Source organism: Oncorhynchus masou, unplaced genomic scaffold (genome assembly GCF_036934945.1).
Source record: "Oncorhynchus masou masou isolate Uvic2021 unplaced genomic scaffold, UVic_Omas_1.1 unplaced_scaffold_594, whole genome shotgun sequence".
In the NCBI taxonomy this organism is placed as follows: Eukaryota; Metazoa; Chordata; class Actinopteri; order Salmoniformes; family Salmonidae; genus Oncorhynchus; species Oncorhynchus masou.
This window is the reverse complement of record NW_027012364.1, coordinates 255,336-270,740: the sequence shown is the minus strand read 5'-3', so window position 1 is coordinate 270,740 and position 15,405 is coordinate 255,336. Positions and strand designations below refer to the sequence as shown.

Here is a 15,405-nt window from a genome sequence, read left to right as displayed (position 1 = left end):
GCCTAACATAATGAAATGAAAAATATCAATGTAGCCTATAGATCGATATAAATTGCACAAGAATGAGACAGTTATGGATTTTTAAGGTATTATTTGATCTTCATTTACCGCCCGCTCGCCACACACCCGCACTTCAACCAAACAATATTTAATGACCCGCTTTCTCCGCGGTTTGGACTGCGGGTTATGAGTCAACATGCGCATCACTAGTGTGTGTGTGTGTGTGTGTGTATTTGTGTGTGTATCACTTGAGCAAAAACTTATTTCCTCTCTCTCCTCATCCCTCCCCTTCCCTCTCAGTTCTCTCCGTCTTCAGCCTCCTCTCTCTCGCTCTCGCTCTCTTTCTGTCTCTCTCCTCTTGTCTCTACTCTCTCTCCTCCCTCTCTCTTATCTCGCCCACCCTCGCTCCCTCCCGCCCAGTGTAAGGGCGTCCCTGGTTGGTTTCCATGGCTTGCCTTGCCGTAAAGTGAGGGAAAATGTCTGATTCCTGTCAGTGTTTCTATTCTTGATCCCGAACCAGGCGTTGTTCCGATATATCTCAAGAAGCATGGCTATTACAGCTATATACCTAGTTAAAAACCACGCTGGGATGTGCGGTGCTTCATCCAAGGGACTTTAACACGGGTAAGATGTCAAATATAGCCTAGTGTACAATGTAGTAAATCCGACGTAATAACGTTAGTGAGTATTCGGGTCGCTCGCTAACTTTATCTCACCAGGTACGTCCACTAAAAGCAGATGTGTAGATACATTGTTGCTATTATTTCCCGACAAAAATATAGCCAGCCAATAATTCATTTTTTTACGTTCTAACGTTCTTAGAACGTTGCCGATGTTGAAACAAAGTTGCGCCCTCGACGATCCAATGTTGTTGCCAGTTGCCACCCCGTCGATGTGTGTTGCTAGTTGGTACAAATTCCCTTGATGATGATGATGATGATGATGACTCAGTGACAGACAAGACACTGTAACATCTTCCTCACTCTAGCCTTTAGTTAGATGTTAGCTGGCCTGTTCCACAATGTAATCTGGCCAAATCAAAATCAAATCAAATGTATTTATATAGCCCTTCTTACATCAGCTGATGTCTCAAAAGTGCTGTACAGAAACCCGGCCTAAAACCCCAAACAGCAAGCAATGCAGGTGTAGAAGCACGGTGGCTCTGAAAAACTCCCTAGAAAGGCCAGAACCTAGGAAGAAACCTAGAGAGGATCCAGGCTATGAGGGGTGGCCAGTCCTCTTCTGGTTGTGCCAGGTGGAGATTTTAACCTCTCCTGGGCCAGTCATTGACAGCCTCTGTCTGTAGAGCTTAAACTATGTACACTACAAGACGCTCATCATTCATGATATAGGCAGTGGAAGTCACCATCACAACGACCCTGTCTGTCTGTCTATCTGTCTGTCTGTCTGTCTGTCTGTCTGTTTATAGGCCCTGTCTGTCTGTCTGTCTGTCTGTCTGTTTATAGGCCCTGTCTGTCTGTCTGTCTGTCTGTCTGTCTGTAGTCCTAGTCTGTCTGTCTGTCTATAGGCCTAGTCTGTCTGTCTGTCTGTCTGTCAGTTTATAGGCCCTGTCTGTCTGTCTGTCTATAGGCCTAGTCTGTCTGTCTCTGTCTGTCTGTCTGTCTATAGACCCTGTCTGTCTGTCTGTAGTCCTCGTCTGTCTGTCTGTCTGTCTGTCTGTCTGTCTGTCTGTCTGTCTGTCTGTCTGTAGTCCTAGTCTGTCTGTCTGTCTATAGGCCTAGTCTGTCTGTCTGTCTGTCTGTCAGTTTATAGGCCCTGTCTGTCTGTCTGTCTATAGGCCTAGTCTGTCTGTCTCTGTCTGTCTGTCTGTCTATAGACCCTGTCTGTCTGTCTGTAGTCCTCGTCTGTCTGTCTGTCTGTCTGTCTGTCTGTCTGTCTGTCTGTTTATAGGTCTAGTCTAAACAAACCTAGTCTGTCTGTCTGTCTGTCTGTCTGTCTGTCTGTAGGCCTAGTCTGTCTGTCTGTCTGTCTGTCTGTCTGTCTGTCTGTCTGTCTGTCTGTCTTTCTATCTTTCTGTCTGTCTGTCTGTCTGTCTGTCTGTCTGTCTGTCTGTCTGTCTGTCTGTCTGTCTGTCTGTCTGTCTGTCTGTCTGTCTGTGTCTGTTTATAGGTCTAGTCTAAACAAACCTAGTCTGTCTGTCTGTCTGTCTGTCTGTCTGTCTGTCTGTCTGTCTGTTTATAGGTCTAGTCTAAACGAACCTAGTCTGTCTGTCTGTCTGTCTGTCTGTCTGTCTGTCTGTCTGTCTGTCTGTCTGTCTGTCTGTCTGTCTGTCTGTCTGTCTGTCGGGCCTAGTCTAAACTAACCCAGTCTGTCTGTGTGTCTCCTGTCTCCAGGTGTCCACCCTCCCTATCAGAGCCATGTCACTGGGCAGCAGGGGAAGCAGTAGCAGCAGCGGAGGTAGAGGTGTCCACCTCCCAGTGGAGGTGTGGCGAGTGGTCCTGGCCTACCTCCCCCTCCCAGAGCTGGGCCGTTGCAGCCTGGTGTGCAGGGCCTGGAGAGAGCTGATCCTCTCCCTGGATAACACCCGTTGGAGACAGCTCTGCCTGGGCCTGCCCGAGTGTCCTCGACACCCCAACTGGCCCAGGTACTGAAGTGGAGACGGACGTTCTCTGAACAACGAAAGGTTCTCGTTGACATTCTCTAACCCCCGTGTGTCTGTCTGTGTCCCCCCCCCCTCCCAGTCGGCCCCACCTGGAGCCCTCATCCTGGAGAGAAGCCCTGAGGCAGCACGCCATCGCCAGCCGTACCTGGTCCCGTCACGCCCACCCTGAGCTCCAGCCCTCCGCCTGCCTCCACCTGTTCCGTCGGAGGAAGGAGAGGAGGGTGTGGCAGGTGGGGTCGGGGCTGGAGCTGGAGACGCTGAGGGGGGCGTTGGGGGTCGCTGGCTCGTACGACCGGGTGGTGCTGCACCCCGGGGTGTATGAGGAGCAGGCAGAGTTGGTGCTGAAGGTGACTTGACTGATTGGCTGCTGTTGTCTTGATGACATAATGTCTAGTTAAAGGTGACTTACTGATTGGCTGCTGTTGTCTTGATGACATAATGTCTAGTTAAAGGTGACTTACTGATTGGCTGCTGTTGTCTTGATGACATAATGTCTAGTTAAAGGTGACTTACTGATTGGCTGCTGTTGTCTTGATGACATAATGTCTAGTTAAAGGTGACTTACTGATTGGCTGCTGTTGTCTTGATGACATAATGTCTAGTTAAAGGTGACTTACTGATTGGCTGCTGTTGTCTTGATGACATAATGTCTAGTTAAAGGTGACTTACTGATTGGCTGCTGTTGTCTTGATGACATAATGTCTAGTTAAAGGTGACTTACTGATTGGCTGCTGTTGTCTTGATGACATAATGTCTAGTTAAAGGTGACTTACTGATTGGCTGCTGTTGTCTTGATGACATAATGTCTAGTTAAAGGTGACTTACTGATTGGCTGCTGTTGTCTTGATGACATAATGTCTAGTTAAAGGTGACTTACTGATTGGCTGACCTTAATATCTGTTAGTATCTGTTAGTATCTGTTAATATCTGTTAGTATATTAGTATCTGTTAATATCTGTTAGTATCTGTTAATATCTGTTAGTATCTGTTAGTATCTGTTAGTATCTGTTAGTATCTGTTAATATCTGTTAGTATCTGTTAGTATCTGTTAATATCTGTTAGTATCTGTTAATATCTGTTAGTATCTGTTAGTATCTGTTAGTACCTGTTAGTATCTGTTAGTATCTGTTAGTACCTGTTAGTATCTGTTAGTATCTGTTAGTATCTGTTAATATCTGTTAGTATCTGTTAGTATATTAGTACCTTAATGCCAGTTAGTATATGTTAGTGTCTGTTAGTATCTGTTAATATCTGTTAATATATTAGTACATTAATATCTGTAAGTATCTGTTAATATATTAGTATCTTAATGTCTGTTAGTGTCTGTTAATATCTGTTAATATATTAGTACATTAATATATGTTAGTATCTGTTAATATATTAGTATCTTAATGTCTGTTAGTGTCTGTCAATATCTGTTAGTATCTGTTAATATCTGTTAATATCTGTTAGTATCTGTTAGTATCTGTTAATATCTGTTAGTATCTGTTAGTATCTGTTAATATCTGTTAGTATCTGTTAATATCTGTCAGTATCTGTTAATATCTGTTAATGCCCATTAGTATATGTTAGTATCTGTTAGTATCTGTTAATATATTAGTACATTAATATCTGTTAGTATCTGTTAATATATTAGTATCTTAATGTCTGTTAGTGTCTGTTAATATCTGTTAATATATTAGTATCTTAATGTCTGTTAGTGTCTGTTAGTATCTGTTAATATATTAGTACCTTAATGTCTGTTAGTATCTGTTAATATCTGTTAGTATATGTTAGTGTCTGTTAATATCTGTTAGTATCTGTTAATATCTGTTATTATCTTTTAGTATATGTTAGTGTCTGTTAATGCCTGTTAGTATCTGTTAATATCTGTTAATATCTGTTAATATCTGTTAGTATATGTTAGTATCTGTTAATATCTGTTATTATCTTTTAGTATATGTTAGTGTCTGTTAATGCCTGTTAGTATCTGTTAATATCTGTTAGTATCTGTTAATATCTGTTAGTATCTGTTAGTATCTGTTAGTATCTGTTAGTACCTGTTAGTATCTGTTAGTATCTGTTAGTATCTGTTAATATCTGTTAGTATCTGTTAGTATATTAGTACCTTAATGCCAGTTAGTATATGTTAGTGTCTGTTAGTATATTAGTACCTTAATGCCAGTTAGTATATGTTAGTATCTGTTAGTATATTAGTACCTTAATGCCAGTTAGTATATGTTAGTGTCTGTTAGTATCTGTTAGTACCTGTTAGTATCTGTTAGTATCTGTTAATATCTGTTAGTATCTGTTAGTATATTAGTACCTTAATGCCAGTTAGTATATGTTAGTGTCTGTTAGTATCTGTTAATATATTAGTATCTGTTAGTATCTGTTAGTATCTGTTAATATCTGTTAGTATATTAGTACCTTAATGCCTGTTTGCATCTGTTAGTGTCTGTTAGTATCTGTTAATATATTAGTACATTAATATCTGTTAGTATCTGTTAATATATTAGTATCTTAATGTCTGTTAGTGTCTGTTAATATCTGTTAATATATTAGTACATTAATATATGTTAGTATCTGTTAATATATTAGTATCTTAATGTCTGTTAGTGTCTGTCAATATCTGTTAGTATCTGTTAATATCTGTTAATATCTGTTAGTATCTGTTAGTATCTGTTAATATCTGTTAATATCTGTTAGTATCTGTTAATATCTGTTAATATCTGTTAGTATCTGTTAATATCTGTCAGTATCTGTTAATATCTGTTAATGTTAGTACATTAATATCTGTTAGTATCTGTTAATATATTAGTACCTTAATGTCTGTTAGTATCTGTTAATATCTGTTAGTATCTGTTAGTATCTGTTAATATCTGTTAGTATATGTTAGTGTCTGTTAATATCTGTTAATATCTGTTAGTATCTGTTAATATCTGTTAGTATCTGTTAGTATCTGTTAGTGTCTGTTAATATCTGTTAATATCTGTTAATATCTGTTAATATCTGTTAATATCTGTTAGTATCTGTTAATATCTGTTATTATCTTTTAGTATATGTTAGTGTCTGTTAATGCCTGTTAGTATCGTTTAGTATCTGTTAATGTCTGTTAGTATCTGTTAGTATCTGTTAATATCTGTTAGTATCTGTTAGTATATGTTAGTGTCTGTTAATATCTGTTAATATCTGTTAATATCTGTTAATATCTGTTAGTATCTGTTAGTATCTGTTAGTATCTGTTATTATCTTTTAGTATATGTTAGTGTCTGTTAATGCCTGTTAGTATCTTTTAGTATCTGTTAATGCCTGTTAGTATCTGTTAGTATCTGTTAATATCTGTTATTATCTTTTAGTATATGTTAGTATCTGTTAATATCTGTTAGTATCTGTTAGTATCTGTTAATGCCTGTTAGTATCTGTTAATATCTGTTAGTATCTGTTAATATCTGTTAGTATCTGTTAATATCTGTTAGTACTTGTTAGTATCTGTTAGTATCTGTTAATATCTGTTAGTATATGTTACTATCTGTTAATATCTGTTAGTATCTGTTAGTATCTGTTAATATCTGTTAGTATCTGTTAGTATCTGTTAATATCTGTTAGTATATGTTAGTGTCTGTTAATATCTGTTAATATCTGTTAGTATCTGTTAATATCTGTTAGTATCTGTTAGTATATGTTAGTGTCTGTTAATATCTGTTAATATCTGTTAATATCTGTTAGTATCTGTTAGTATCTGTTAATATCTGTTATTATCTTTTAGTATATGTTAGTGTCTGTTAATGCCTGTTAGTATCGTTTAGTATCTGTTAATGCCTGTTAGTATCTGTTAGTATCTGTTAATATCTGTTAGTATATGTTAGTGTCTGTTAATATCTGTTAATATCTGTTAATATCTGTTAGTATCTGTTAGTATCTGTTATTATCTTTTAGTATATGTTAGTGTCTGTTAATGCCTGTTAGTATCTTTTAGTATCTGTTAATGCCTGTTAGTATCTGTTAGTATCTGTTAATATCTGTTATTATCTTTTAGTATATGTTAGTATCTGTTAATATCTGTTAGTATCTGTTAGTATCTGTTAATGCCTGTTAGTATCTGTTAATATCTGTTAGTATCTGTTAATATCTGTTAGTATCTGTTAATATCTGTTAGTACTTGTTAGTATCTGTTAGTATCTGTTAATATCTGTTAGTATATGTTACTATCTGTTAATATCTGTTAGTATCTGTTAGTATCTGTTAATATCTGTTAGTATCTGTTAGTATCTGTTAATATCTGTTAGTATATGTTAGTGTCTGTTAATATCTGTTAATATCTGTTAGTATCTGTTAATATCTGTTAGTATCTGTTAGTATATGTTAGTGTCTGTTAATATCTGTTAATATCTGTTAATATCTGTTAATATCTGTTAGTATCTGTTAGTATCTGTTAGTATCTGTTAATATCTGTTATTATCTTTTAGTATATGTTAGTGTCTGTTAATGCCTGTTAGTATCGTTTAGTATCTGTTAATGCCTGTTAGTATCTGTTAGTATCTGTTAATATCTGTTAGTATATGTTAGTGTCTGTTAATATCTGTTAATATCTGTTAATATCTGTTAGTATCTGTTAGTATCTGTTATTATCTTTTAGTATATGTTAGTGTCTGTTAATGCCTGTTAGTATCTTTTAGTATCTGTTAATGCCTGTTTGTATCTGTTAGTATCTGTTAATATCTGTTATTATCTTTTAGTATATGTTAGTATCTGTTAATATCTGTTAGTATCTGTTAGTATCTGTTAATGCCTGTTAGTATCTGTTAATATCTGTTAGTATCTGTTAATATCTGTTAGTATCTGTTAATATCTGTTAGTACTTGTTAGTATCTGTTAGTATCTGTTAATATCTGTTAGTATATGTTACTATCTGTTAATATCTGTTAGTATCTGTTAGTATCTGTTAATATCTGTTAGTATCTGTTAGTATCTGTTAATATCTGTTAGTATATGTTAGTGTCTGTTAATATCTGTTAATATCTGTTAGTATCTGTTAATATCTGTTAGTATCTGTTAGTATATGTTAGTGTCTGTTAATATCTGTTAATATCTGTTAATATCTGTTAGTATCTGTTAGTATCTGTTAATATCTGTTATTATCTTTTAGTATATGTTAGTGTCTGTTAATGCCTGTTAGTATCGTTTAGTATCTGTTAATGCCTGTTAGTATCTGTTAGTATCTGTTAATATCTGTTAGTATCTGTTAGTATATGTTAGTGTCTGTTAATATCTGTTAATATCTGTTAATATCTGTTAATATCTGTTAGTATCTGTTAGTATCTGTTATTATCTTTTAGTATATGTTAGTGTCTGTTAATGCCTGTTAGTATCTTTTAGTATCTGTTAATGCCTGTTAGTATCTGTTAGTATCTGTTAATATCTGTTATTATCTTTTAGTATATGTTAGTATCTGTTAATATCTGTTAGTATCTGTTAGTATCTGTTAGTATCTGTTAGTATCTGTTAATGCCTGTTAGTATCTGTTAATATCTGTTAGTATCTGTTAATATCTGTTAGTATCTGTTAATATCTGTTAGTACTTGTTAGTATCTGTTAGTATCTGTTAATATCTGTTAGTATATGTTACTATCTGTTAATATCTGTTAGTATCTGTTAGTATCTGTTAATATCTGTTAGTATATGTTACTATCTGTTAATATCTGTTAGTATCTGTTAATATATTAGTATCTGTTAATATCTTTTAGTATCATGTATTGTAATAAGATCTGCAATTTGATAAATGAAAATATTGACCTTTGACCCTGCCAGGTGCCTGTGGAGGTGGTGGGGTTAGGGAGGCTGGGGGACGTGGCTCTCCTGGTCAGTCTGGAGCAGCAGTGTCCCACAGCCAGGCTGTCCAACCTGGTCTTCATGCCTGCATGGTTCTCCACCGTTGTATACAAGGTACATCCAATCAGATCACATTTATAAAACCCTTTTTACAACAGTGCATGTGACAGTGCCTCTCCCTCCTCCCTACCCTCCCTCCCTCCCTCTCCCTCCTCCCTACCCTCTACCTCCTCCCTCTCTCCCTCCTGCCCTCTCCCTCCTCCTTCTGCCCTCTCCCTCCTCCTTCTGCCCTCTCCCTCCTCCCTCCTCCTCCTGCCCTCTACCTCCTCACTCCTCCTCCTGCCCTCTACCCCCCTCCTGCCCTCTACCTCCTTGCTCTTCCTCCTGCCTTCTACCTCCTCCTTTCTCCTCCTGCCTTCTACCTCCTCCTTCCTCCTCCTCCCCTCCTCCTCCTGCCCTCTACCTCCTCCCTCTCCCTCCTGCCCTCTACCTCCTCCCTCTCCCTCCTGCCCTCTACCTCCTCCCTCTCCCTCCTGCTCTCTACATCCTCCTCCCTCCTCCTGCCCTCTATCTCCTCCTTCCTCCTCCTGCCCTCTACCTCCTCCCCCTGCCCTCTACCCCCCCCTCCTGCCCTCTACCGCCTCCCTCCGCCTGCCCTCTACCCCACCCTCCTGCCCTCTACCTCCTCCCTCCTCCTGCCCTCTACCTCCTCCCTCCTCCTGCCCTCTACCTCCTCCTTCCTCCTCCTGCCCTCCACCTCCTCCCTCCTCCTGCCCTCTACCTCCTCCTTCCTCCTCCTGCCCTCTACCTCCTCCCTCCTCCTCCTCCTGCCCTCTACCTCCTCCTTCCTCCTCCTGCCCTCTACCTCCTCCCTCCTCCTGCCCTCTACCCCCCTCCTGCCCTCTACCTCCTCCCTCCTCCTGCCCTCTACCTCCTCCCTCCTCCTCCTGCCCTCTACCTCCTCTCACCTCCTGCCCTCTACCTCCTCCCTCCTCCTGCCCTCTACCTCCTCCCTCCTCCTCCTGCCCTCTACCCCCCCTCCTGCCCTCTACCTCCTCCCTCCTCCTCCTGCCCTCTACCTCCTCCCTCCTCCTCCTGCCCTCTACCTCTTCCCTCTCCTCCTGCCCTCTACCTCCTCACTCTCCCTCCTGCCCTCTACCTCCTCCCTCCCCCTCCTGCCCTCTACCTCCTCCCTCTCCCTCCTACCCTCGACTCCCTCCTGCCCTCTACCTCCTACCCTCTACCTCCTCCCTCCTCCTCCTGCCCTCTACCTCCTCCCTCCTGCCCTCTACCTCCTACCCTCTACCTCCTCCCTCCTCCTCCTGCCCTCTACCTCCTCCCTCCTCCTCCTGCCCTCTACCTCCTCCCTCCTCCTCCTGCCCTCTACCTCTTCCCTCTCCTCCTGCCCTCTACCTCCTCACTCTCCCTCCTGCCCTCTACCTCCTCCCTCCCCCTCCTGCCCTCTACCTCCTCCCTCTCCCTCCTACCCTCGACCCCCTCCTGCCCTCTACCTCCTCACTCTCCCTCCTGCCCTCTACCTCCTCCCTCCCCCTCCTGCCCTCTACCTCCTCCCTCTCCCTCCTACCCTCTACTCCCTCCTGCCCTCTACCTCCTCCCTCCTCCTCCTGCCCTCTACCTCCTCCCTCCTCCTCCTGCCCTTTACCTCCTCCCTCCTCCTCCTGCCCTCTACCTCCTACCCTCTACCTCCTCCCTCCTCCTCCTGCCCTCTACCTCCTCCCTCCTCCTCCTGCCCTCTACCTCCTCCCTCCTCCTCCTGCCCTCTACCTCCTCCCTCTCCTCCTGCCCTCTACCTCCTCACTCTCCCTCCTCCCTCCCCCTCCTGCCCTCTACCTCCTCCCTCTCCCTCCGACCCTCTACTCCCTCCTGCCCTCTACCTCCTCCCTCCCCTCCTGCCCTCTACCTCCTCCCTCCCCCTCCTGCCCTCTACCTCCTCCCTCTCCCTCCTACCCTCTACTCCCTCCTGCCCTCCACCTCCTGCCCTCCACCTCCTCCCTCTCTCTCCTACCCTCTACCTCCTTCCTCTCCCTCCTACCCTCTACTCCCTCCTGCCCTCTACCTTCTCCCTCTCTCTCCTACCCTCTACCTCCTCCCTCTCCCTCCTACCCTCTACTTCCCTCCTGCCCTCTACCTCCTACCCTCTACCTCCTCCCTCTCCCTCCTACCCTCTACTTCCCTCCTGCCCTCTACCTCCTACCTTCTACCTCCTGCCCTCCTCCTCCTACCCTCTACCTCCTACCCTCTACCTCCTCCCTCCCCCTCCTGCCCTCTACCTCCTACCCTCTACCTCCTCCCTCCCCCTCCTGCCCTCTACCTCCTCCCTCTCCCTCCTACCCTCTACCCCCTCCTGCCCTCCACCTCCTGCCCTCTACCTCCTCCCTCTCTCTCCTACCCTCTACCTCCTTCCTCTCCCTCCTACCCTCTACTCCCTCCTGCCCTCTACCTTCTCCCTCTCTCTCCTACCCTCTACCTCTACTCCCTCCTGCCCTCCACCTCCTGCCCTCTACATCCTCCTGCCCTCTACCTCCTCCCTCTCTCTCCTACCCTCTACCTCCTCCCTCTCCCTCCTACCCTCTACTCCCTCCTGCCCTCTATCTCATACCCTCTACCTCCTCCCTCCCCCTCCTGCCCTCTACCTCCTCCCTCACCAATCTACCATCTACTCCCTCCTGCCCTCCACCTCCTGCCCTCTACATCCTCCTGCCCTCTACCTCCTCCCTCTCTCTCCTACCCTCTACCTCCTCCCTCTCCCTCCTACCCTCTACTCCCTCCTGCCCTCTACCTCCTACCCTCTACCTCCTTCCTCCTCCTCCTACCCTCTACTCCCTCCTGCCCTCTACCTCCTACCCTCTACCTCCTTCCTCCTCCTCCTACCCTCTACTCCCTCCTGCCCTCCTCCTGCCCTCTACTCCCTCCTGCCCTCTACCTCCTACCCTCTACCTCCTTCCTCCTCCTCCTACCCTCTACTCCCTCCTGCCCTCTACCTCCTACCCTCTACCTCCTTCCTCCTCCTCCTACCCTCTACTCCCTCCTGCCCTCTACCTCCTACCCTCTACCTCCTTCCTCCTCCTCCTACCCTCTACTCCCTCCTGCCCTCTACCTCCTCCCTCCTCCTCCTGCCCTCTACTCCCTCCTCCCCTCTCCCTCCACCAGACGTCGTCAGGTCACGTCCAGTTGGACAACTGTAATTTCGAGGGAGCTCAGCTGCAGATCCAAGGGCCAGGAACTTGCCACGCTCGTTTCTGCTCATTCTCACAGGGAAGCTCCACCCACTTCCTGGGCGTGGCCCTCAGCCTGTTGGATAGCTGTGATTTCTCAGGAAGTGATTCGGCGTCCGTGACGGTTGAGGGCGCTCCAGTGATTGAGCGGAACTGGGCCTGTAAACACTTGGCCTCTCTGGCCCGAGTCACCACATCCTGGACCTCGCCTGGGAGCGGTAGCCCAGCTGGGGACACCTTGGGCGGGCATTCAGGAGCCACACAGCCCCCTGGGGCTACCGTCACCCTGGAGGACTGGAGCAAAGGAGAAACAGAGAGCAGGAGGAGAGGAGGAGGAGGAGGAGGGGAGGAAGGAGTGTGTCAGGAGACGGTGATTGAGGACGGCTGGAGCGACAGCGCTCTTAGTGACGAGGAAGAGGAGGAGGAGGAGGAAAAAGGAGAGGAAGGTTCAGGACAAGGCAACAACAGTCTAAACTACAGACTGGCCCACAGTCACCACGGCCTCTCTCATCTCCTCAGACCCAACCAGGACGACTTCCCCTCGCTGACCCCTGAAGTCCGAACCCTGACCGAGGAGCTACAACGCGACCCCGGGGCCCAGGCGCTGATCGAGACAGTGCAGGGGTGCGTGCTGAGGCGCTGCCTGTTTCGGGACGGCAAGGGCGGCGTGCACGTGTGTAACCACGGAAACGCCAGGTTGGAAGGAAACGTGTTCCGGGGACTGACCTATGCCGTGCGCTGCATCCAGAACGCCACGGTAACCAGATAGGGCTGCCGATCTGATAGGATGGGTTGGTTGATTGATGGGTTGGTTGGTTGATGGGTTGGTTGGTTGATTGATGGGTTGGTTGGTTGATTGATGGGTTGGTTGGTTGATTGATGGGTTGGTTGATTGATGGGTTGGTTGATTGATAGGTTGGTTGATTTATGGGTTGGTTGGTTGGTTGGTTGATTGATGGGTTGGTTGGTTGATGGGTTGGTTGGTTGATTGATGGGTTGGTTGATTGATGGGTTGGTTGGTTGGTTGATTGATGGGTTGGTTGATTGATGGGTTGGTTGGTTGATGGGTTGGTTGGTTGATGGGTTTATTGATTGATGGGTTGATGGATTGATGGGTTGGTTGATTGATGGGTTGGTTGATTGATGGGTTGGTTGATTGATGGGTTGGTTGATTGATGGGTTGGTTGGTTGATTGATGGGTTGGTTGATTGATGGGTTGGTTGGTTGATGGGTTTATTGATTGATTGGTTGGTTGATTTATGGGTTGGTTGGTTGGTTTGTTGATTGATGGGTTGCTTGATTGATTGATGGCTTGGTTGATTGAAGGGTTGGTTGGTTGATTGATGGGTTGGTTGGTTGATGGGTTGGTTGGTTGATTGATGGGTTGGTTGGTTGATTGATGGGTTGGTTGGTTGATTGATGGGTTGGTTGATTGATGGGTTGGTTGATTGATAGGTTGGTTGATTTATGGGTTGGTTGGTTGGTTGGTTGATTGATGGGTTGGTTGGTTGATGGGTTGGTTGGTTGATTGATGGGTTGGTTGATTGATGGGTTGGTTGGTTGGTTGATTGATGGGTTGGTTGATTGATGGGTTGGTTGGTTGATGGGTTGGTTGGTTGATGGGTTTATTGATTGATGGGTTGATGGATTGATGGGTTGGTTGATTGATGGGTTGGTTGATTGATGGGTTGGTTGATTGATGGGTTGGTTGATTGATGGGTTGGTTGGTTGATTGATGGGTTGGTTGATTGATGGGTTGGTTGGTTGATGGGTTTATTGATTGATTGGTTGGTTGATTTATGGGTTGGTTGGTTGGTTTGTTGATTGATGGGTTGCTTGATTGATTGATGGCTTGGTTGATTGAAGGGTTGGTTGATTGATTGATGGGTTGGTTGATGGATGGGTTTATTGATTGATGGGTTGGTTGATTGATGGGTTTATTGATTGATAGGTTGGTTGATTTATGGGTTGGTTGGTTGGTTTGTTGATTGATGGGTTGCTTGATTGATTGATGGGTTGGTTGATTGATGGGATGGTTGGTTGATTGATTGATGGGTTGCTTGATTGATGGGTTGGTTGATTGATGGGTTGGTTGGTTGATTGATGGGTTGGTTGATTGATGGGTTGGTTGATTGATTGATGGGTTGGTTGGTTGATTGATGGGTTGGTTGATTGATGGGTTGGTTGATTGATGGGTTGCTTGATTGAAGGGTTGGTTGGTTGATTGATGGGTTGGTTGGTTGGTTGATGGGTTAGTTGATTGATGGGTTGGTTTGTTGATTGGTTGGTTTGTTGATTGATTGATGGGTTTATTGATTGATGTGTTTATTGATTGATGTGTTGGTTGATTGATGGGTTGGTTGATTGATGGGTTGGTTGGTTGATGGGTTGGTTTGTTGATTGATGGGTTGGTTGGTTGGTTGATGGGTTAGTTGATTGATGGGTTGGTTTGTTGATTGGTTGGTTTGTTGATTGATTGATGGGTTTATTGATTGATGTGTTGGTTGATTGATGGGTTGGTTTGTTGATGGGTTGGTTGATTGATGGGTTGGTTGGTTGGTTGGTTGATGGGTTGGTTTGTTGATGGGTTGGTTTGTTGATGGGTTGGTTGATTGATGGGTTGGTTGGTTGGTTGGTTGATGGGTTGGTTTGTTGATGGGTTGGTTTTTTGATGGGTTGGTTGATTGATGATTGATGGTTGATTGATGGGTTGGTTGGTTGGTTGGTTGATGGGTTGGTTTGTTGATGGGTTGGTTTGTTGATGGGTTGGTTGATTGATGGGTTGGTTGATTGATGGGTTGGTTGGTTGGTTGGTTGATGGGTTGGTTTGTTGATGTATATATCCTCCCTTAACTGAATGTGTTTAGATAGTAATGTCCACTACCGGTCAAAAGTTTTAGACCCCCTACTCATTCCAGGGTTTTCTTTATTTGTACTATTTTCTACATTGTAGAATAATAGTGAGGACATCACAACTATGAAATAACACGTATGGAATCATGTAGTAACCAAAAAAAGTGTTAAACAAATCAAAATATATTTGAGATTTGAGATTCTTCAAATAGCCACCCGTTGCCTTGATGACAGCTTTGCACACGCTTGGCATTCTCTCAACCAGCTTCATGAGGTAGTCACCTGGAATGCATTTCAACTAACAGGTGTACCTTCTTAAAAGTGCATTTGGGAAATGTCTTTCCTTTTTAATGCGTTTGAGCCAGTCAGTTGTGTTGTGACAAGGTAGGGGTGGTATACAGAAGATAGCCCTATTTGGTAAAAGACCAAGTCCATATTATGTCAAGAACAGCTCAAATAAGCAAAGAGAAACGACAGTCCATCATTACTTTAAGACATGAAGGTCAGTCAATACGGAAAATGTCAAGAACTTTGAACATTTCTTTAAGTGCAGTCGCAAAACCCATCAATCGCTATGATGAAACTGGCTCTTATGAGGACCGCCACAGGAAAGGAAGAACCAGTGTTACCTCTGCTGCAGAGGATAAGTTCATTAGAGTTACCAGCCTCAGAAATTGCAGCCCAAATAAATGCTTCACAGAGTTCAAGTAACAGACACATCTCAACATCAACTGTTCAGTGGAGACTGTGTGAATCAGGCCTTCATGGTCAAATTGCTGCAAAGAAACCACTACTAAAAGACACCAATAAGAAGAAGAGACTTGCTTGGGCCAAGAAACACGAGCAATGGACATCAGACCGGTGGAAATCTGTCCTTTGGTC

General features: G+C 44.0%; 1 protein-coding gene across 1 annotated transcript in view; it reads left to right on the top strand.

Annotated features, from left to right (window-relative positions):
* Nucleotides 1-425: 425 nt before the first annotated feature.
* LOC135536310 (F-box only protein 10-like) overlaps nt 426-15,405 on the top strand; it is a 31,417-nt gene continuing 16,437 nt past the window's right edge. Inside the window, exons 1-5 of the mRNA XM_064962663.1 lie at nt 426-624; nt 2,355-2,605; nt 2,703-2,970; nt 8,414-8,548; nt 11,606-12,427. Of these exons, the coding sequence (XP_064818735.1) occupies nt 2,379-2,605; nt 2,703-2,970; nt 8,414-8,548; nt 11,606-12,427 (1,452 nt within the window). The 5' untranslated portion in view covers nt 426-624; nt 2,355-2,378. The remainder of the gene's footprint in view (nt 625-2,354; nt 2,606-2,702; nt 2,971-8,413; nt 8,549-11,605; nt 12,428-15,405) is intronic.